The following is a 22558-nucleotide window of genomic DNA, read 5'->3' as shown; positions in this document are numbered from 1 at the left end:
TGCTGAGCGGTAAGTACGTAGCAGCGAGGCGGTAGAAGGGGAGCTACTCTGCTCAGGTGCTCTTATTTTCCGTCTTCCGGTCATGACCGCCTTTTCGGAGATCTCTTTTTTTTTCCCGAGTAATAAGTCATGGGCGCGCTGATGGCTAAACTGGTGACGAGATCGGTGATGAGTGCCCTGCCAGTTTGTTCTTCTTCAGCCCCTCAGGTGTGATGGAGATCACTGATGCAGAGCCCTGGGGAACACGTCGAAGAAGAATGAAGGCCGGGATCGAGGCTGACGAGGTGGGAGGGTGGAGTACTAGATGTGGGAAGGGATCTGGGAAGTTGAAGCCAAAAACAGGGAACAAGATGATTTTTTGGGTGATAGTTCAATGTTGGCAGAACCAAGAAACCCAAGCATCAAGGACTTGGGTGCGCGGGCTATCCTTCTGACTCCCCACGTTTTCATCTGAACAGGGAAGAGGGGCGATCCTCGTCGTTTCTTCGGCCATATTCCATGAACTATCAAACAAGTCGCCCCAGGGATCTGGATTGTGAGCATCATCGGATACAACAGAAAGAGAGGGGAAGAGAGAGCGAGAGGCAAGGGTACTGGGGTTCGGCGGTCGGTGTGTAGCTTTACTTCAGACGGGGTGAATCTCCGGGTGGTTCATGGGGTTGCGAGGCCCGACTGCGACGCTGGTTGCTCAAGCAATGCGCGAGTCAATGGGCTCTTTTATTCTCTCAGGGATGAAGCTACTATTCCCAGTCACCGACTTGTTCGAGGAAGACTATGCGGGATGGGATTGACTGCTGATGGCGACCATAACGGGTCAACCCACAAAACAACCCCGAGAGGAACCGAGACCAGGAGAGTTACCATTGGTCTAAGACATTGAATCTCAATGCTGCTGCATTTGTGAAAGAGAAGGGGTCCAGGGTCGAGGCTAGGCTGAGGTATCCTGCCGAAAGTTGACTAAAGGGATAAGGGGAGACTTGGCGATACGTCCCAATCGGGTAACTTGGAGGACTACAGACAAGTCAACGGAATTGAATTCGACCTCCAGCCGTTCAGGTCAGGAGAGTCCGTGGGAAATGAGCTCCTGTTAAACGCGTGTGAGATTGAGGGCGAAACCAGTAAAAAGAAAGCTACGAGAAGGACGCGTTCCGAACAAATTACAGCGGTACGAAATACACGGACAATCAGCCCATGCACCCCAACTGGACTCGAGACACGCCAAAGGGACGCCAGGCGTTTGTTCTTTCGTTTCCCCGCGTATCCATCCATCCATCGCTGTCGTCGTATTGTATGACTGTGTGTGAGACGCGAGGTACGGCGGCCGACCGGTCGCCTCGCACCGCCCGCCGAGGATGGCAGACGTCTCTCAACGTAATGGGAATGTGTCCGAACAGAGTTTCGGGGAGTACAATACCTATTCGAATGAATATCCGTACGTTAGTAGTCGATCCCCCCCTGACGCCGGTTGAGGAGGCATCGGAGGCTGCGGAAGTCAACGGGGGAACTAACGGAGGATTTCTTTTCTTAATCTGCGCCTAAACCAAGAACGCTTAGGGGGTGAAGACGTGACGCGGTGCCTGAGCTACTGCGGTGACAAAGATGAGCGACGGGAAGGGATCGCCTTCTAGAGATTTTGGGCTCTGCTAGACTCTTGGAGACTTTTGGGCGGTGGTTTGTCACCGTCATTCTGGATAAGCGGCACGGGAGTAGCAGAGTGATGTAAGGCACAATGCATTGGCACAGTGAGGCTCGCTGTATCCCGCCTTACAAGCCAGAGTGGGGAGATACTTGGGTAAATACTGGTTGTGATGGTGATGGACGGGAGAAGGGGAGGGGGGCCATACATGTCACCCGCAGCAACTCCTTCGATACGGTATCACGTCAATGCAAAAACTCTAAACAACGTTGGGAGATACGGGGCGGACAACGGGCGACGTACACGTTGCGATGTGGGAATGTGACGGGCCACCCCCCTTTTTTTTTCCCTTTCTCTGAAGCTGCGACTACTGCTTTTGGGGCTTAGGTAGGGGCGTTGTTGACGGGTGACTGACGGGTGACCGACGGGTGACCGTTCCTCTTTGATGGGAGCGTTTTAGTTTGCCTTAGCTGACGGAGCAGCAGCGTTGGGCAGGACCGGGAATCAAAAGGAACATGCGCGCGAGCGAGGAAGGAAAGCCAAAGTACCTATCCGTACGGATAAGGTATCTGGAAATGGACCGAGAATTGAAGGAACTAAAAAACATGATCTGCTGACTGCCGAGAAGCAACGCGAAGCTCGCGACAGGCGATAATAGCTGCCCGTTCCCCCAGCCGTCCTTTCCCTTCACTTTTTGTTTCCCAACGCTTCCGAACATTTCTGCATAGGTACCTATTGTACCCAAGGTATTGACTGGCACTCTTGTTCCCATCCTTCGTGCTTCCACCGCCTTGCACGCATCTACCAGCACGCACCCGCAATCCGCCTCACCGGAGACAAAAAGCAATCCACCCAGTGACCAAATAACTGGACCAACCCATCCATCCAAGCCAACCCGACTTCTCTTACGGAGCATCTACCCAAGTCTACTCCAGTCTCCTCCAGGCCTCCAACCACCAAGCAAGGCACAGCAGACCCAGGCTTGGGCCTCTCTTACAGATCAGCACCACAAGGCTCCTGCAGCAGGGGTGAAAACACCAGGAAACCGCCAATCCGCTTGCTCATCGTCTGGATCTGTTGCGTCACACGCTCTCCCCCAGCTTCCTCGCTCGTCAATTAGGGACCGCTTCTCGGGGCCGCCCTTATCGAGCGCCAATTTTCAAGCGATTCTATTACTGGCTGCTTCTTCATCTTCGACCAGGAGAAAAGAAACAGTGTCACCAAGCAAGCGGCGGACGAGCCCAAAAAGGACCAAGACCAGGAAGGACGACGACACCTGACTGTGTGTTTTCCAACAACGCCATCAACCCAAAAAAAGACCGACGCCGTTCCGTGTAAATCATCCCATTTCTATCTCTCAACGGCTAGTCCGTTTCCACTCCCCAAGTTCTGCACGCAGGGGAGCTGCGCCCATTCTCGTCTCTTTCCCTTGGGTCGGCTGGTCTGCTATTGAAACGTTCTGGTATGTACATCTCGATACTATTATCCCACCCATTGGATATCCCATGCCACCACCTGGCACCCCCATCCCCATCCATGTACCGTTCAGGTAAAAAGAAAAAAAGAACATTTGGAGTATTGCCGGGGGTGTATCCGTCGGCGGCGCTGCTACCTGCGGACTGCGTGCGTATGTATCGCTTGCTGCTCCCGATGCGCTGCTCTTTTCGCCTTGCCGACGCTCCTGTGACAATCAATCACCGCACCTGCACCCCCTACCACTTTTCCCTTCCCTTGCAGTGTCCCAAAAAAGGGCGAATCGCGGGAATATACGTCAGGGTCATAGGGTCACCGAAGCCAACCTATTTGTTCCCCCACCACCTGGTTTCCCAGACTTCGGTCCTCCACGTCTCTTACCCCCTCTCTTCTTCCCGTGCCTACAAAACATCACGTCAACCTCAGGGTCTCTGCTTGTTGGGGAGAGACATATCATTAACTCTTGATCCATTTTTTGACAGAAACTCACCAATACCATCCTACCAGCAGAACCGTTTGCATACGACCTTGCAGAACACCAAAAACACTAAAAACGCCAGTACTCTACCGAACAACCCTGCATCACGATGAGCCTAGTAGAAGCAAACCCCAACAATGTCGCCCAGACGACCGTACAGCACCCCGCCGTCGTCGCTCACACCAGCGCCGGCAGCACAAGCGGCGATGCGACACCTCGCGCTTCAAGCCACAATGAGCCTGAAGCGGATAGTTCGAAGAAGGACGTGAAGAACAAGGTGCGCGGCTTGTTCGGATTCGGCAAGAAAAAGGAGGAGTCAAACGTCTCCAATAAGTCTTCATCGTCGGCCAAACCCGCATCGACCGTCACCAGCAACCCTTCCTTGACACGGGACACCTCTAGAGCATCAGCTCGGTCAGCGACGTCGCCGTACGTGCATCCTTCGTCGCCAAGTCGCGGAATGTCTACATCCCCGCGAGTTCCATCCCCCGCGGGCTCCCAGATCTTTGAGCGAGACGTCGACAACATGTCGATCAAGCCTCAATCGCCCGCCATCCCATCACACATTCAGACCGAGAACCACATCCCTCCTGTCTTGGATGCATCATCCGAAGCTATCACGGATGATCACCTTGATCCGGACAGCGTCGAAATCATCACCCACTCTCAGCATCAGCCAGCGGCAGCAGCTGTCACAGGCGCCAATGGAAACGGAACACCCCACCCTCCCGACTCCATGGCCGCTTCCTGGACCGATGAGCTCCGTGCTTTTGCGGATCGCGACGACGCCTCCAACTTCAATTCACTCGACAACGCCGACGTTCGTAGATTGAGCTTCATTTCTTTCGCCGACGTCGTGCAGGCTGAGCAGAGTGGCCACGGCGGCGCTGCAGGCTCGCGCGACTCCATTCACGTCGCTGGGCTGAGATCCCTCTCGTCCGTTAATGCCCGCTCGCCCTCGCCCATCCGATCGCCCGTCTCTTCTCAGGGACCGGGTACCTCGCCGCCAACGAGCAATCCCGCCTCCATAAAGGGACTGGAAATGTCCCCCGGGCGGAAATCTCTTGGCAGCCCCATTTCATCCCATCACAACCTCAACATGAGCGGCGAGCTCAACATTGAGACGATGTCACAAGCGCTCAGGCGCACGGGAAGCACGGATCTCAGCGGGGTCCGCAGCCTGCCCACAAGCCCGATTGAGGGGCCATCACGTTGAAGAGAAGAAGGGACCGATGATAAAAACTGAAGCGAAAAACGAAAACAAATTTACGTTACGGAGTCGGAGGCAATCGGAGAAACCATTGATACCAAGGTGGATGTTTCTATGAAACTTTTTTTTTCTTCTTTTTTTCTTTTCTCTTCAAACACTTGGGAGCGAGCAGCACTCAATGTTGGAGGCTAGCTTACGGACTTTGGGAGGGATGCCTCGTTCTATTTCTTCTGCGTTATGGCCTTCATCAGGGATCAATTTGGAGTTGGGCAAAGAAAGATAAATATCGATATGATGTGTGTTTGGCAATCTGGCATGTGGAAACGCGTGGGATGTGTGTCTCTGCCTTTCAAGTTGGGGAATGTCTTCCCCTACCGCCCCCCCCTATTCTACACCCAGCCATTTGGGGCTTGGGGTCAGCTGCCTTTTCCTCGTCTTCCTTCTAAGACGTACGCACATCCTAGGCAGTGGAAATAAAGATTGTGATTTTGGGGCACTATTTAGGAGTGGATTTTAAGCGACGTACGCATACATTTCGTGTGATCAAGAAGTCTCCGGATCTAGGTCCGTCCTTTTTTTTTTTGGCACCGTGCTAAATCGTCCGAATGAGCAGTTAGCGCGGTACATGCCCTTTCCACGTGTCGCCGATGAGAATTTTTCTTTCATTCCTCACCGTCTAGGCGCTTTCTGAGCTCCGAGAGACGGCTGCCACGGAGTGAGGAATTGGGGGAGGGATGGGACGGCTCTTGATTTCTTTCCGTTGGAGCTGCTGGTTTATCGGCTCGGCCACTCGTTGGGCTCAGGTTTCACAGCCCCCCCCCTCCTCCCCTTTACCAGGCGATTGGCAACATCCAGATTGCCCTTCTCTCATACATACGGTTCATCAGTGTTGTTAATAAGCGCTATATGACTGAAGAGACTTGCAAGTTTCCCCCGTTGCCAGCAGAGCATGTGCAAAAGCCTCTCTTTTTCCAATGGACAAGTGAACAGACGCAAGCCAGGCGCGACTGGTTTGGGGACTCTGCATTCACGAATGGCGCGAGAGGCGCAGTTGCTATGTGTTTTTCTCTACCAACGTCCCAAGTCCAATCATTTTACGTATTCAATAGATCTTTTGACCATTTCGGCGTTGGCTTACACCACTACTCACTTGGGTACACAACACAAATCTTTTCCCCTCGTCCTCCTCGTCCTCCTCTCTTCACCTCTGGTGAATCCCAAACCTCACCGATCGTAATTCCGAGCCTTGGGCATCTTCTTCTCCTCCATGGCCTCCACATCCTTTTGCTTGTAGAAATGCGGCGCCAGCTCCGCCAGCCACTTTGACTCGATGGGCATGCAGCTGCGCATGTACTCCTTTGTCGTCTGCACGAGCTCAAAGTAGACGAGCATCTTGGTGGGCGGGTCGACGCCCATGAGCACCGACGACGGGTGCACGTAGACGGTGGCGTTCTTCTTGACGGTGCGGTAGCTGTCGCCGCTGCGCTGCAGGCGCGCCGCGTTGGGGAAGAAGCCGGCCGTCAGCGCCCGCTTGATGGGCAGCAGGTTGGACGCGCCGCAGCTCGAGGGCGAGACCTCGACGCGCTCGCAGAGCTTGGCCAGCTGGTCGCGCACGTCGCGCGCCCGCGTCAGGGACCGCTGCTGGAGGAAGTTCTCGCGCGACCAGATGGGCGAAAAGTCGCTGTCGACCCACTGGTTCCAGATGTTGAGCAGCGTCAGGTGGTCGCCGCCCTCCTTGACGGTGAAGCGGGCGCGCGCCGAGTCGGCGTGGATCTTCTTGTCCTTGGGGCGGAAGAAGAGCGCAGAGGCCTCGCTGAGCATGGAGACGACGGAGAGCACCTCCTCGACGCAGCCCTCCTTGTCGGCGGCGAGGACGGCCTTGGCGAGCATCGGGTCCGTGGGGAACTCGGCCATCTGGCGGCCCATCTTGGTGAGCTCGCCCTTGTGGTTGAGGGCCTGGAGGGCAAAGAGCTGGTTCAGGGCGCCGATGAGGGCCTCGGTCGGCGGCGGGTCCATGAACTCGAAGTCGAGGAGCTCGTTGATGCCCAGCGACTTGAGCTGGAGGACGACGCCGTTGAGGTTCGTGCGCTGAATCTCGGGCATGGGCGATTCGTCCATCTCGTTCATGTAGGCGAACTTTGTGTAGAGGCGGAAGCACTTTCCCGGCCCCACACGCCCGGCACGACCGCTCCTCTGGTTCGCGGACGCCCTTGAACAGGGCGTCACGACCAGGTTTGACATGCCGGTGGCCGGGTTGTAGACGTTCTCCTTGACGAAGCCGGGGTCGATCACATAGACGATACCGTCAATGGTCAAACTGGTCTCGGCAATATTGGTGGCCAGAACGACCTTGCGAGCGCCTTCTGGGGTCGGTTCAAAGATCTTGGCCTGGAGTTCCGATGGCAAGTTGGCGTAGATTGGACATACCACCAATTCCTTGACGCGGCTTCCTAGCTTTTTCGCCGTATCGACTATTTGCTGTTCGGCTGCGTCAATCTCGTCTTGACCCGTGAGGAATACGAGAATATCGCCCTTGCCCTGTGTCGTGTGAATCTGGAACACCGTGGTGATGGCGGCTGCCAAGTAGTTGGCTTCTGGCGCGGGTGTATAGTAAATGTCGACGGGGTATCTTCGACCAGGAATGTTGTAAATAGGAGCGTCATCGAAATAGGCGGCAAACTTCTCGGCGTTCATCGTCGCGGACGAAATCAGGAGTTTCAAATCTGGCCGCTCTCTTGCCAAGTCCTTGACCAGGGCAAGCAGAATATCCGTGTGGACAGTTCTCTCGTGAGCCTCGTCAATCATGATGGCCGAGTACCCGGAAAGATCGGGTTCCGTCATGAACTCTCTCAGCAACATGCCGTCCGTCATGTACTTCAGAATCGTCTTGTCGCTCGTATTGTCCTCAAAACGGATCGAGTAACCCACCTCCTGTCCAACCTTGACCCCGACCTCGTCCGCCACACGCGCAGCGACACTCATTGCGGCAACACGACGCGGTTGCGTACACCCGACCTTCATGCCATTCTTGGTGAAACCAGCTTCGTGCAAATATTGCGGCAGTTGCGTCGTCTTTCCGGAACCCGTCTCTCCAACAATGACCAAAATCTGATACTTCTCCATCGCCGCGAGGAAGTCATCTCGGTATGCGTAGATGGGCAGGCTCTTTCTCGTCTCCTGAATTGTAAGCTGCTTCTTCTCGGCTGCCTCAATCTGCGCCGCCAGGAACTGTTGCTCCTTGGTCAGCTTGCCCTCCCCGGGCAAACTCGATCCCAGGTTCCATTTGATGTACTGCTCCTCGTCCATGACGTACGCGTAGTCGTCGTTCTCCCTCTCCGACCTTTGGATCTGTGCCTTGGCCTTGGTGGCCTGTTCCCTTTCCCATTCTTCATGCTCCGTGACGAATTTTTCTTGCCCGTATTCATCCTTCTCCACATATCTCTTGTACATCGCATCTTCCTTCCTCTTCCTGTCGATTTTACCCTTCTCCGTGATATAGTCCTCCGGTATGTAGTACCCATCCTTGTGGTCGTCAATCTTTAGGCGCTCCTCCGCTAGCCGCAGAATCTCGCGATTCTTGGTGAACTCAGCCTTCTCCCGCTCTGACAACCTCACGCCGCTCCGTAACTCTTCCGTCTCTTCGGCGACCTGTTTACGCAGCAGGGCGAGCTTCTCGGCCTCTCGTTTCCCGAGGTACATCTGTCGACTCTTCATGCGTAGGTCCTCCATGTTCGCCTTGCGATCCACCTCCGGCCGTCGGCCCTCAGACGCCGTCTTTGATTTCTTGTCGTCCTTCTCTCGTAACCGCTTCGCAAAGGCCTCCCGCTCTTCAATATCGCGCTGGCGCTCCAGCTCCTCCTTGGCGCCGTCCGACAGGTCCGCCTCGCGGTCGCGATCATCGTGGCTGAGCTTCACCCGCTTAGATGCAGACTCTTTAAACTCGGGCTCGTTGTTATCCACGACTTCTTCGGGTTCCGAGGGTGGCTCCTCGTCCGCCCATCTGTCGTTATCGTCTGCGTCTTGCTTTCGGTATTGTTTCAAGGGTCGGGCCGGTGATCTGGAGCGCGATCGGCGTCTCGAAGTTCTGTCGCCGCGGTCGCGATCACGGTTCCTCTCGCTTGAGCGATCGCGATGGCGCGACTTATGCTTCTTCTTGTCCTTGACTACTTTCGCGGGGCCAACCTCGTCGTCCTCCATCGGGAGAAAGGCGTACTTTTTCGATGCCATGGTCGGGAGTATCAATCGGAACGACTAGGGTACGAAATTGCCAGTACTACGCTGAGGGTTTGGCTCGACGTTTTGAAAACAAATGGGAAATAAGTGTTTGAAAGCAGGCCGGCTGACGCTGCCTGACGATGTCAAGTCACGAGAGTTGAGGCCTCATGCAGTTGACGTGCCTGTGCACATTCCCGTCGTCTGAACTTCCTCTGGGCCCCACACTTCTCCAGCCATGGGAGTGGGGCTTCGACTGCAAAGAAGCCAGCGTCCAATGGCCATCTCCAGATAACATGTCTTATCGGACCTGCCTAGCTCCCTTCTTAACACGTTGGAACTTTACATCTTAGGACAGCTGGTTTGCGCGCTTCCTTTGGCCGATTACCTATCTCTATACCCTGCACTTCTCTTTTCCCTTTCCTTCCTTTCGCAACTCGATTTCTCTTTCGACAAGTCCGTGTCTGTCTTCATTCCTTTAGGACTTGAGAAAACCACAAGGTCTACTAGTTCACGAGAATTTTCTCATGCGCTCGGCTTTACATTTTCTGAGCATCTAGTCTCGAATTACACCAAAGGGGGGCCACGATGTACCTCCGAGGGGCAGCACTCGTGCTGTTGCTCCTATGCCTCGTCCAGCTGACCCTCTGCGCCGAGGACTATTACAACCTCCTAGGCATCAGCAAGACGGCCTCGGATCGTGAGATCAAATCCGCCTACCGCAAACTGAGCAAGAAATACCACCCCGACAAGAACCCGTATGCTCCTTTCCCCTTCCTTCCTTCTCCTCCTCATCTCCTCCTTACCGATAGGACGTTACCTACCCAATCATTGCACTCATTGCACAAAGCTAACAAGAGATTCTTTCTCCCCCATCCAGAGGTGACGACAGCGCAAAAGACAAGTTTGTCGAAGTCTCAGAGGCCTACGAAGCTCTCATCGACCCCGAAAGCCGCAAAATCTACGACCAGTACGGCCACGAGGGCCTGAAGCAGCAGCAGCAGAACGGCGGCGGCCACCGCCACGACCCCTTTGACGTCTTCTCCCGCTTCTTCGGCGGTGGCGGCCACTTTGGCGGCCATGGCCAGCGCCGCGGCCAGGACGTCAACGTCCGCATCGGCATCTCTATCCGCGACTTTTACAACGGCATCAACACCGAGTTCCAGTGGGACAAGCAGCACATCTGCGAGGACTGCGACGGCACCGGCTCGTCGGACGGCAAAGTAGACACCTGCGGCGTCTGCGGCGGCCGCGGCGTGCGCATCGTCAAGCATCAGCTCGCTCCCGGCATGTTCCAGCAGGTCCAGATGCAGTGCGATGCCTGCGGCGGCCGCGGCCAGGAGATCAAGCACAAGTGCCACACGTGCGGCGGCGCGCGCGTCGTGAGGAAGCCCACGACGGTGCAGCTTACCGTCGCCCGCGGCGCGGGCCGCGACAGCCAGATCGTCTACGAGAACGAGGCGGACGCGAGCCCGGATTACGTCGCTGGAAACCTCATCGTCACCCTCTCCGAAAAGGAGCCCGACCTGGCGCAGGACAACCCGGACCACGTGGACGGCATCTTTTTCCGCCGCAAGGACAACGACCTGTACTGGACCGAGGTACTTTCGCTGCGCGAGGCGTGGATGGGCGACTGGACGCGGAACCTGACGCACCTCGACGGCCACGTCGTGCGGCTGTCGCGCGATCGGGGCGGCGTCGTGCAGCCGGGCCACATCGAGACAGTCAAGGGCGAGGGTATGCCAATCTTCCACGAGGACGGCGACAGCGTGTACCACAAGACGGAGTTTGGCAACCTGTACGTCGACTATGTCGTCGTGCTTCCCGACCAGATGGAGTCGGGCATGGAAAAGGAATTTTGGAGCGTCTTCCAAAAGTGGCGGGGTAAGGTCGGCGTCGACTTGCAAAAGGACAGCGGGCGGCCAGAGAAGCCTGCGGTGCACGACGAATTATGATGAAAGAAAAAAAAAAATGATGCCCTGTAGATGAATTTGTGAGAGATTAGAAAATAGACGGCCCAACCACATAACACAAGTACTTGTTTTTGTCTGAAACCTCGAAGTTTCCTCGAGTGTTTTGTCATACCTGGCATAGCACAATCATTAAACTCTGCTTGTATCCTAGGTTGTTGTCTACTGAAATGTTTCGAACCAGAGTCATAATTCGTTATCTGTTCCATCATATCGTGTCTAGGTCCTGAGGATGTAAAAAAGCGCCAATACATGACGTCGCAAAATTCATGCAAAAGGTCCAAAGGAAAAGGTCATAAATCGTCATCCACTCTTCCTCCGTCTCCTCCGTCGGCCGTCATGATCCTCATCATCACTGTTCTCTATCCTACGCGCGTCTCCGCCATGTTGCACTTCCTGAACCACTCCAACCACATCCTTCAGCAGGCTCTTCCAACTACTTTGCCCGGTAATCATCCCTTCAATGTCACTCGCAATCCTTTGCACAGCGTCGCCATCTGTACCGCCGACAGCCCATGCTCCACTTGAATGCCATCCGTTACCGTTTCGTGGCTGGCTTTCGAAAGCTCCTTGTCTCCATCTCGTAGCCCCCGAACTTCCACCGCCAACGGGCCGTCCTTGGGGATCGAAGCGGTCGGGCAGAACTTCAACGTCGTCCTCCGATTCGGAAGGCGATTCTTTTCCCCGCTTACGGCGACGGGACACCAAATTGCTGCTAGGTGGATCCGAGGAGGAGCGTCGACGATTGAGAACGGGGTTCAAAGTTGCCAGTTGTTCCTCACTGAGGGCAGGAACTTCATGCTCCTTCATGGCCTCTTCCTCGGCGTGTTGCTCTTGAACTAAGCGGTGCAGCCGCAAGGTCTGAGATGACTGAGGTGACAAGGTAAATGCAACAGACTTGGAGGAAGAGTGCTGTGCAGTTTGAGGACGCCTTTCGGACAGAGCGCTTGACACCGATGAAGACGTTGGAGATAACGACCGAGACCGAGATCGGGGTTGAGATTGAGAACGAGACCGGGACAGAGATTCTGGGAGAAATTTCTTGACACGCTCTCGCCACTTTAGACCATCTACATCATCAGTCAGCCTCGAGTACAGACACAACGACGAAAAGTCACAAAGGAAACAACGATTAGATCAACCCACCCTCACGACCCAAACCTGCTGGCTGGACAGCTTGTGGTGAGGCGCTACGAGATATGTCTTCACTCACATGGTCAGGACCGAATCTCGTTCCCGGCGGGCCACCTGATGGGGGAGGGCCACCAGGAGGGGGAGGAGGAGGATAGCCGCCGGCCCCGCCCGTGGCCAACGGTGGAGACGGCCCCATTGGGGGTGGTCCCGGAGGATATACCGAGTCCGACGACGGGTACGGCGGGTACTGATCTCTCAGGTTGGCCGTTGAGATGTTGGGATGTTGAGTGAAGCCCGCAGCGGCTGCTGGCGGTGGAGGATAGAATGAGCCGCCGGAAGCGTGTGGCGGTGAGGGAGGACGGCTGTAGTTGTCGTAGTACTCATCGTTCCGAGCGTCCTCTTCGTACCCTGTCAAAACCGTCAGTCATACTCGTTTGTTAGTGTGTATCCGGACACGAAAATTTCTTACTTCTGCGGTCCCTCTCTCGCTCCCTGTTTCGCATCCTGTCGTCTGTGCTACGTTCTCTGCTATAGTCGCGTTCTCCTGAATAAGTCCTTTCGCGTGTGACGGATCTGTCTCTAGAGCGGGATCGGGCGCTTCTTTCCCTCGACCGTCTTTCCTCGTCCTTTTCCTTCTTCTTCTGATACTGCTTGAATCCGATCGCAGCAGCTCCCGTTCCAACTGCAGCTGCCGCCATGTCCCTCAACCGGCTCTTGCTCCTCTTCTTCGCCGGCTCGTGGCCGTCGTAATCATCGCCAGACATACGCCGGTGCCGACGGCGTCGCCTCTCGTTCGCTGCAGACTCATACCCGTCGTCCGGCGGGTAGGGCGGGTCGGAAGGCAGCGGTTCTGTTCCGTACTCAACTAAGCCTAGCTCAGGATCAGCGCTGCGCGGCTCGGAATATAGAGAGCGGGCCTGGGACCTGCTGCGCGACCGACGACGTTCACGCCGTTCCCGCCGGACTTCCTCCTCATAATCTTGCTCGTCCAGTTCGCGGTCTATTTCGCGGTCTTTCTTCTCCTTGCGATTTTTATAGATCTTGCTGGCGACTCCGCCTGCCAGACCAGCAGCGGCAATCTCCGCTCCAGTCCTGATGCGAGACTTAGACCGCGAGCGACTCCTAGACTTGGACTTGTTGCGGAAGTGCTGTACCAAGCCCGCGGCAGCGGCAGTCGCAGCGGCAGCCTTGGCCACGGAGCGACTGCGGCTCTTCTTGCTTTTGCGGCTGCGACTACGAGATCTAGATACAGAGTAGCTTGAGACAGAGCGGCTTCTGCCGCGGCTTCGACCACGACGCATTTCTTCCTTTTCAATCTTCCCACTCTGATAATACTTTGCAGCACCTGCAACTGCAAGTGCGGCAGCAGCAATGCCGAGGCCAGTCTTAATACGGGAGCTACGGCTGCGAGATCTTGACCGAGACCTGTAGTGATCGTCGTGATAAGTATCTTCATACGCACTGCGAGCTCGTCGAATGATTTCAGTGCCCAGGCCACCAATGGCAGCACCGGCGAGGACCTTGCTTCCACGATTGGCGCCAAGCTCGCCACGGCTGTCTCTTCGACTGGCAGCGAGCGCAGCGATACCGGCGCCGGCGAGGGCTCCCTCCGCAAGGTGGCGTTTGTGGTGATGGTCTGAGCTGGAGCTTCGGTTTCGGCGAATGACAGTCCGCTTCATGTAGTAATCCTCGTCGTCGCTTATGTAGTCGCCGCGACCACGACCTCGTCGGTCGTAATGGTACTCACGCTCATCTCGGCGATACGGGCCAAGTTCTTTTGTCTCTCGGCGGTAGTAGTACTCGTCCTCGCGGGGGTCGCGGCGGACAACCTCGCGAGGGGACTCGCGCTCTCTCAAGACAACGATACCAGGGTCTTGACGGGGCACGATGATGGGTGCGGGGGGCGGAGCTTCCTGGACAATGATCTTTTGGGGTTCCGGGGCTTGTTGACGGATGATGACGGGTTGAGGGATTGGCGGGGGGCTGACGGGAGAGTAAAATTCGGTCTCTTTGCGGTATCTTTCGACCTCTGCTCCGCCATGATCGTCACGGTATTCTTCCACGCGCTTCTCGACCGTGACGTCTCCATCCTCACGGCGTTCGACGCGCTTGTCGACCCTAACTTCTGTTTCGGGTTCATGGTGATGATGGTGGTGGCGATGGTTAGAGCGGCGATCCCAGTCGACACGCTCGCGTTCCCGCTCGACCTCGATAACGCTGCGGTTATCGGCGACGCTGCGAACGTCGTCGAAGCGACCGGCATCGAAGCGGGGTGCGCGCTCACGCTCACGTTCGTATTCCTTTTCGTAGACGACGCTGCGGGTGTCACCTCTGTAAGGGTCGATAACTTCGCGCTCGCGTTCGGTTACCGTGCGCTCAACGACCTGGCTTCGGGAGTCAAAGGCAGAGCGCGGGCGATCCGGAGCATAGCCATACTCGCCGGAGGTGCGCAGCGGGTAGCCGGAGTATCGTGATCGGCGGTCGTCCTCTTCGACTTGGACTCGCTCCGTGCGCTCGACCCTCTCGACTCGGCTTGGCGCAACTTTGTAACGGCGGACTGTGGAGGTCTTGTATCGGTCTTCATCGGACGAGTACTCAGTCGGGTCCCGGTAGACTCGGGTGGTCTCTCTGTAGACTCCAGCCATCGCTAAGTGCGATGGAGGCGTCGCAGGACAACGCGGTTTTCGGGAAGCGGCCGGGGAAGTCAAAACGGGCGACAACGGTTCGCTTGGGTGGTGTAGGTTTGCAGGCGGGGGGATGAACAAAGAATGTGCGAAGATGACGGAGGGAAGACCACGGATTAAATGGTGTGCATGTACGGAGACGAGTAGTTATTAGTTCGATTACGGGTGTACGTGGTATCAGATTGCTTTTATTTAGGAGGCTGGTGGGACTGCGACCGCCTCTGGTTGGGTGGGAAGATGGGAATCTGTCTATCGAACACACCAATAGACGTATTTCCAGTCGATTCCAGCCTAGCCAACGTAAAGGTGGGTGATGTGAGAGGGAAGTGCCCGGGAGAAGGACAGAGAAAGCGAGCGTAGAGCGTTCGGGAGTGAGAGAAGAGAGAGGGGTGGGCGGGGGAGGGAGGGGAGTGGAGGGACGGCAAGGAACCGTGGAAGCGAAGAGATGGAGGGGCAGCCCGGCGACCTGTCCGTCACCCGTGGTTGGCATTGGGCTGAGATGGGAAAGTGCAATAGCGGGCAGGATCACACAGTGCTGCTGCCAAAGCGGAAACAACAGAAACAGCAGAAACAGGGCAGGGCGGCAGGTGGGTAATACCTACTGTTCATACCTTCTTACCCTCCTACATCCTAGCGTTCCCTCGACTCTTGTCCTTGTCCTCAAGGGCCTCTTGATGATCAGTCTGAGGCATTCCCCTGAGGATGGATGGGACGGGAGCTCAGCCAGACCTCGTTTCTGGGCCCGGTCGTGTCGGTGCCCGCTGCTCAGGTCAGGACTTACGAGGACTCCAGACGGTCCGGCCAAGGTCAGCGGACGGGAAAGGGACTGCTACTGCAGTACTAATGTGCAGCGAGACACGGAATGTCGAAGGGTGTCCCATGTCACCGTCACCTCTGACCCTCAGTCCGCCTACTGCACTATTTGGGTCCAGTCTCCAAAGCGTTTAGAAACAACCAGGGCGCAAAGGGAGGCAAAGTACCTGCGTCTAACCCGAATCAGGCGCTTGTTTCTCATTCTCTTACCTGTTTGTTCGTTTTAATGGCATACGTAGTACACCTATAGGCAGCCTGGTCCTGGAAACTTCGTGACCCCAAAAATACGAGTACCGGCACCAACATCCCAGGCCTGTTATCGAGGGCTTGTCGGAGGGCTAGCGATACCAAAGCTCTTACGTCATTTACGTTGTCCACTTCAATTCCGAACTCAACCCCAGAAGAAAAAAACATCAAATGCTCCCGGTCAGTCGACAGCTCACGCAACTACTGTCACCGAGAAATGACCACAAGCGAGACATGAAGCGGACAAGTATACCCACTACCAGTCAGAACCGCATTTTTCCCCAACAAAAAACGACAGACTTCCCAGCATAGAGGATCACGGCGCCAGGCAGCCTTGTGACCAGGCAGATTTGGTGCGGCACGCCATCCGAAGCAGGGAGGGTGGGCGGCTCAGGGCAATGACAGGCCATGACATCCCCGGGCGGCCTTGTCATACGTACCCTACCCTTGTCATTCGGGACAGCTGGACAATCGAGAAGAAAAAGATACCCCGCGGAAACATTTCAAGAGAAGACGCGAGTTGGGGGAAAGGCGAGAAAGATTGAGAGAGAACAGCACCTAGCACGGCTCGAGCCTGATCTGCACATCATGCGAAAAATGGACGAATGAGGCGTTACGCAACTCTCGAGGCTATAATAACGTTAAGGTAGATTCTTAAACCTCGGGAAAGGCCAAGCTAGCATTCTTGACATTCTTGACAGCTCAGACGGTGTCCGTGGCGGCATACTTCAAAGATGCTTCGCATCGCTACATCACTCACAGTCTGAACCCTGGAATCTTCTGCCCCACCTCATCGCAGCCTGGTGTCGTCATGGTACAGGTAGCCACTCGCAGATGCGCCCAATCCCATCAAGGCGCCGCACTCTGTGCTTGCTTAGCCATACAATGTAGGTATTCTGGAAGCTGGAACTTCTCGGGAAGCGTGAAGAACGGTTCTCAGCAAGTGATTCCTCCCCACATTGCTTGGCCCTGGTCTGGGCTCGTTGTCGATGGAGACGAAAGTTGCCCAAGACACTCGCTACCTCACTAAAGAGTCTCAAACCCCATCACCGAGTTCTTTCATGGTTTGAACAACAGTTACTGGGAAGCAAATTCGGCCTCTCAGACGGGCCCTGATTGTCAGCCACAACATCCCGCCCACTGCCAAGTTCCAACTTTCCTTGACTCTACGAACACCTCTGGGAGGAAAACAGACTAGTTACCCCCTCCAAGTCTGCTTACAGGAAATGCTCCCTTAATTTGCTGCATTAAGGTGAGCTTTCCAAGGCGAGGGTGCCATCCGGAAATCTCGTAGACATTGGTCCCGTCCAGCCAGGCTAAACCGGCACTTGTTCATGACCTGCAGAAACCCCCTCTTCACTCAGTGGCTCATCTGAACCGCCCACGGACGAACTGCTGCTGTTGCTCACCAGAGATCCCGAGGCCTTCCAAGCCCTGGGGGCGCAGAGCCGCGCGAGTGCCCGCCTGCCTGCTTCCCATCGTGGCTTGTTGTCGTCGCAGGTTCACCATTGGCCCGGAGGTGATCCATCGGAGATGGGGCCTGCATCGCCGCGCCCCCGGGGATCGCCGACTTCTCGGTGACTGACTGGGAGGGATTTTGCCAAGGAACGAATCACGCAAGTATCCGGGGCCTCTATTGTCTTTGGCCACGAGCATCAAACGAGTAATCACGCATGGGACGGTATTGAGTTAATCAAAGGATATATATTTGCATTGAAGTCAACTATAAAGATAAAGTTTAACTTTTCCCAGTGTAATAATCCAAGCAACTCGACACACGAAGCTTCGGTAAGAGAAGAGTTATTGTAAACCTGACGGTCTTGTTAGTCTACGAAACATTCCCCAAATAGCGGACGAAAAAGATAACAAGAGTGTCGTTTCAGAATTTTCAGTGTGAATAAAAATCATTTAATAAGATATCAAATACAAATGGAGATTAATCCAAATCATCTTTAAGACGGGAGGGTTGGGTATGCCGACCGAAGAGTGTTCACATACCTTGAATGACGCTGGGGGACCAGACGGCACCTGCAGACGTTTTCAATCTTCAATTCCATAAACGGCCTGCATAAGGCCATTGATTGACATTGTTGAACGTTCTCTGCCGCTCGTCTGATCCTCCAGTGATGTCGACGACGGAGTATTGTCTTTGGTGATGGACAAAAATAAGGACTGGAAAATTTCTGCGGCGAATGCGATTTTATTTGTCAGGTGACGTGGGTCGTTGTTACGTAATCACAGTTCCCAGAGTGACAAACATTCCACTTTTCAGGCTTGCCCACCTAGCTGAAAAGCAGCTTTCACCACTCCGCCGATAAGTACCGTCCTCACTGTCATGCGCGGATCAATTTACAAGTCTTGTTTTGCGACAGGGAACCGGTCAAACTTGATGTATATCAAGAAGAACTCGATGTCATCGGGCCAACAGAACAGGATGCGGTTACCTAGGGTAGTGCGTGGATGACAGGCGGGCGGCTACGTTCAGATTTGGCGATCCCCATTCGTGTTGTCCCTATTTCAACACAGTCGGCGGCTTCGTCAAGGCTCAAATCCAGTCCAGAGGTCATTGACCTTGCGTCACTCACTGAACCGGAAGACGGACCACCCTTTCTAGGCGCTCTTGGCGTCTCTGAGCAGCTTCTCAGTGAGGTTTCCCTTCACCATTTGGGTGTGGGTCACCTGGCGACCTTGAAACATCCAGGGAAAGAATCTTCCTCCTGCAAGCGGGCGTCGCGAGCGGATGTGAATGTAGTCGCCCGCGACACGTATCCTTTTCGAGGCTTCATGAGATATTCCCAGTCATCGGAGCTGCTGCAGCGGGAGTCAGTCTGGGCCCGAGCCTGATGCGCAAGATGGCTTGTGCGAGGTTTGTAGGTGTGTTTGAGAGACATCTTTCCGTATTAAGGGAAGAGAGATTGCCTGGAGTATCTATGTAACTTGTCGTTGGGCGCGACGTGCAATCGACTCAACCATTCGAAGAGAACCCTACCAGTTGCAATATCGAGCTCTATTGATGCTGTCGACAGCAGATTTCTTACGCTACATCGACGTTGCAACTCTTACCTTCACAGGTGTCGTTGGCAGTCCACTGCTGCTCCGGCTTCGTGCCCCAAGTAGTGAAGTCCCTGGGATATAGGCTGGTAAATCTGGATCAACCGCATCTCCTCATCGACAACGCGAGGAAGTTTTAACCCAGGCTCCACCATGCCCGCGGTGGCGTGGATGGTTTCGTGGGGCGGTCAGTTCTGGGCGGGAGTGAAAATCCCAGTCTGCTGGGGCCGGGGGGACACTAGTATAGCAGCGCGGAGGCTGTGAGGGTGGATGGTGTACGAGTGATTGCTTGGGTGACGCTCCATGCGAGATCGCGTTGGAGCGTTGAACATAGGAGTGCCAGCTTCTTCTATGGCTTTTTGCGCATCGCGAAGAGCAGGTATATTCAACTTAGTGACATATGTGAGCGCTAGATCCAGAGATCCAGTGGTAGAAGACCTCAACACAGGTTCGTTTTTGCAATCTTGTGCAAGCTGCAGTAGTGATATATCCAATTGCTTAGATCTTTCCCCTCTCTTCCTCTTCTTCCAAATTATATCTCTTTTTCCAGCTTTTTGGGCTTACCCATGCTGAGGTCAATGGCTCATCTACATGTAGCCATCTTCGCCCCTGTATTCATGTACAAAGCTCGGAATCCCTTGGCATCGTGGAAATACACACCGGTGCCTTTCACTCAACCAGAGTTCCAGCGAGTTATGATATCACACTTACCGCGTAGAAAAAGGGTCTAGCTTGCTGCAGTCACTCATATCGGACGGCGGATGCTTGCATTTGTCTGGGGAAAGTAGATTCGATACAGACCCGGTGTTGTACCCAGTGCTGGGAAGGTCTTGAAACTTTTCTAAGTTACTTGACACGTGCTTGGGCATTCCAGCAGGGCCAAATAAGGGTTTGAGGACCTTCTCATGTTGGGACGGGCATAGCTCTTTCAAATCTGGGAACCTTGAGGTTCTTTGGTGTCATCGGTCGTAAATATACAACCCCGGTGGTTCGGAAGCGGCTGCGGCTCTCCGTCTGTGGGGATAGCCAGGGTCTCGTTAGTACTATAGCCCATAGGGACAACAGACAGAAAACGACAAGCTCCGTATTACCCAGCAATCTTGATTGCGTGCTTTACATGCTGATGATGCAATGCGTGTACCTCCATCATGTACTCCAGTCCAGGGGATTCGATGATTTAAGTCGATCCGGCCCGGCACCCGGTGGACCCCACTAACGCGCTGGGACGGACATTTTCCGGCCCAAGCACGCCGGTTTCCCCTCGGGGAGGGAGTCATGGTAGCGCAGAGATTTCTATCCCGCTTGCCGTCATCAAGCCATACCCCTGTCTTGCAGGCCGGTGTTTAAACTTGAAGTATCGTTGGGGTTGCCATTCAAGTTACGGATACCGCGGCTGTATACAGTTTCTGAGGTTTTATCTCTTCTCCCTGCTTGAAATTCCCCATTCCTGCCCATTCACAATCCGCACGTGCAGTTGTTTCACACCCACGCGAGGATCCCAGTCATTCCACCTGGAAGATTTTCTTCAAACCAACCGCAACCATGAGCAGCCCGCGCTCCCGGCCCCGCTCCTCAGACATTGAAGTCGGCGGGGCACCAACGATCCTTCCGAAACCGGCATCACCGCCGCCTCCGTATGCCGCCCCGAGTTCGGAGGCCGCCGCCGTAGCCACTGCTCGCGAAGACCAGCCCCTCCTCCGCGACCCGGCCGCCGCAGTCGAGGCCGGTGAGTCCTGGAAACCGCCTCGGGGGTTCGCGTGGATCGAGCTCGCTATCATGGCCAACGTCTTCCTCTACGGGTTTGACGGAACCATCACGGCGGCGACCTACGCCGTCATCAGCTCCGAGTTCGACGCCGCCAACACGGCGAGCTGGCTGACGACATCGTACCTCGTCACCAGCACCGCGTTTCAGCCGCTGTACGGGCGTTTCTCTGACATTTTCGGGAGGAGGGTGTGCTTCTTTGTGAGCAGCGTCACATTCGGGCTGGGATGTCTCGGCTGCGGACTAGCAGGCGACGTGGTGTTGCTCAACTGCATGCGCGCGTTAACTGGTTTTGGAGGGGGCGGCTTGATGACGATGGGTGAGCCGCGGTCCACATGTCCTTGATCTATTACGGGAGGAGGCTGACGCGAGGGCACAGCTACGATTGTTAACTCTGACATGATCCCCTTCCGCAAGAGGGGCATGTATCAGGCCTTGCAGAACGGTATGTTCGGCTTTGGCGCCGTGGCGGGTGCTTCGTTCGGGGGCTCCATCGCCGATCACATCGGCTGGCGCTGGTGCTTCCTGCTGCAGGTACCTATCTCCATCGTGGCGCTTGTTCTGGGTGCTCTCGTGATCAGGAATCCCGAGGGTGGGTTCGACATTGACACCAGCGACGTCCGGGCCATCTGGTCGAGGGTCGACGTTTCTGGGGCGCTTCTCCTGGTTGTGGCGATCTCCATGCAGCTCGTCGGCCTGAGCTTGGGCGGTAATGAGCTGCCGTGGGGCAGTCCCATCGTCATCGGCACGCTCGTGGGCAGCGTGCTCTTGCTGGCGTTGTTTGTGCTTATCGAGGCGCGGACCAAGGCCATACCCGTCATTCCCTTGAGGATGCTCCGAGGGAAATTGCCGGTTCTCACGCAGATTTCTAATGTCTGCGCGGGGCTCGCGGCATATGCGGTACGTGGATCGCGCAGGCAAGACGCCAAATTTCGTCGAACCTTGGCTGCCGATGATTGCTGACATTGTCTGGATGTTCAGTACCTGTTCATGCTTCCACTCTTCTTCCAGGTAGTCCTGCTCGACTCAGCGACCATGGCCGGCGCGAGATTAGCAATCCCATCGCTTGCAACGCCTCTCGGGGGCCTATTTGCGGGCATCGTCATGTCTCGCTGGGGCAAGCTCATCTGGCTCGTCCGTGCTGGCGCGTTCCTGATGCTGTTCGGGAACGCGCTCGTCACGGCTCTCAAATTCCAGGACTCTCAGTGGAAGTATCTGGTCTACATCTTTCCTGCGAATCTAGGGCAGGGAATCATCTACCCCGCGATCCTCTTCACAACCCTGGCTTCATTTGACCACGCTGGTGAGTTTGATTACTGAGAATCCTTTTGGGATCGCCACAAGAGTCCCTTTGAAGCTTAGCTGACCTTGTTGCGCGATTCCTTCAGACCATGCGGTCTCGGCTTCAACCGTGTATCTTGTCCGCTCTTTGGGTACAGTCTGGGGCGTGGCAATATCTTCTGCCATCGTGCAAACAACACTCAGTGTGCGGTTACCCGAAGCCCTCGGTAACATCCCCGACAAGTCGAAGGTAAGTTCCTCTTTGTTCCTACCGGTCTTTAGGGAAGGTTGATGTGGAGATGCTAACGAGAGTTCTTCTCCAATCAGCTCATCGATGAGATTCGGCATTCCGTGACAGTCCTCAAGACCCTCCCAGCGGAGGTGCGCTTACCCGCCCGTCACGTATACTACGAGGGCATTCGGTACGCATTTGCTGCATCCACTACCTTTGCCGGCATTGCTCTTATCGCAGCACTTTTCGCAAGCCCGCGCGGCCTGCGTAGCACTCATAAGTAGATCATCGTCAGGCTGATGCTCAGAGGAACCGATTCCGTCATTGCCAAGGCTCCGTCGGACGGTCGTAGCCGGTTATTGGCAAGTAGTTGC

At 55.3% G+C, this 22558-nt stretch overlaps 6 protein-coding genes across 6 annotated transcripts; 4 read left to right on the top strand and 2 right to left on the bottom strand.

Annotated features, from left to right (window-relative positions):
* Positions 1-3696: 3696 nt before the first annotated feature.
* CORC01_06799 (uncharacterized protein) lies at positions 3697-4803 on the top strand (the record flags this gene model as incomplete). The annotated part of the gene is made up of 1 exon (XM_022618438.1): positions 3697-4803. The coding sequence occupies one exon, from the start codon at positions 3697-3699 to the stop codon at positions 4801-4803; it is 1107 nt and encodes a 368-aa protein (XP_022475088.1).
* Positions 4804-6021: 1218 nt separating this feature from the next.
* On the bottom strand, positions 6022-9024 carry CORC01_06798 (helicase associated domain-containing protein; the record flags this gene model as incomplete). Its single annotated transcript, XM_022618437.1, has 1 exon — positions 6022-9024. One exon carries the CDS (start codon positions 9022-9024, stop codon positions 6022-6024), a length of 3003 nt encoding a protein of 1000 aa, XP_022475087.1.
* Positions 9025-9597: 573 nt separating this feature from the next.
* Positions 9598-10964, top strand: CORC01_06797 (DnaJ domain-containing protein; the record flags this gene model as incomplete). The annotated part of the gene is made up of 2 exons (XM_022618436.1): positions 9598-9767; positions 9890-10964. 2 exons carry the CDS (start codon positions 9598-9600, stop codon positions 10962-10964), a joined length of 1245 nt encoding a protein of 414 aa, XP_022475086.1.
* A 318-nt stretch (positions 10965-11282) lies between these two features.
* CORC01_06796 (uncharacterized protein) lies at positions 11283-14758 on the bottom strand (the record flags this gene model as incomplete). The annotated part of the gene is made up of 3 exons (XM_022618435.1): positions 11283-12049; positions 12126-12521; positions 12583-14758. 3 exons carry the CDS (start codon positions 14756-14758, stop codon positions 11283-11285), a joined length of 3339 nt encoding a protein of 1112 aa, XP_022475085.1.
* A 1496-nt stretch (positions 14759-16254) lies between these two features.
* On the top strand, positions 16255-16401 carry CORC01_06795 (uncharacterized protein; the record flags this gene model as incomplete). Its single annotated transcript, XM_022618434.1, has 1 exon — positions 16255-16401. The coding sequence occupies one exon, from the start codon at positions 16255-16257 to the stop codon at positions 16399-16401; it is 147 nt and encodes a 48-aa protein (XP_022475084.1).
* A 4048-nt stretch (positions 16402-20449) lies between these two features.
* CORC01_06794 (major facilitator superfamily transporter) lies at positions 20450-22468 on the top strand (the record flags this gene model as incomplete). The annotated part of the gene is made up of 5 exons (XM_022618433.1): positions 20450-20990; positions 21051-21571; positions 21653-21974; positions 22060-22202; positions 22280-22468. 5 exons carry the CDS (start codon positions 20450-20452, stop codon positions 22466-22468), a joined length of 1716 nt encoding a protein of 571 aa, XP_022475083.1.
* Between the last annotated feature and the right edge of the window lie 90 nt (positions 22469-22558).

Source organism: Colletotrichum orchidophilum (genome assembly GCF_001831195.1).
Source record: "Colletotrichum orchidophilum strain IMI 309357 chromosome Unknown Scaffold_52.1, whole genome shotgun sequence".
Lineage (NCBI taxonomy): Eukaryota > Fungi > Ascomycota > Sordariomycetes > Glomerellales > Glomerellaceae > Colletotrichum > Colletotrichum orchidophilum.
The sequence above is the reverse complement of the archived record's forward strand: the minus strand, read 5'-3'. Positions and strand labels throughout refer to the sequence as shown.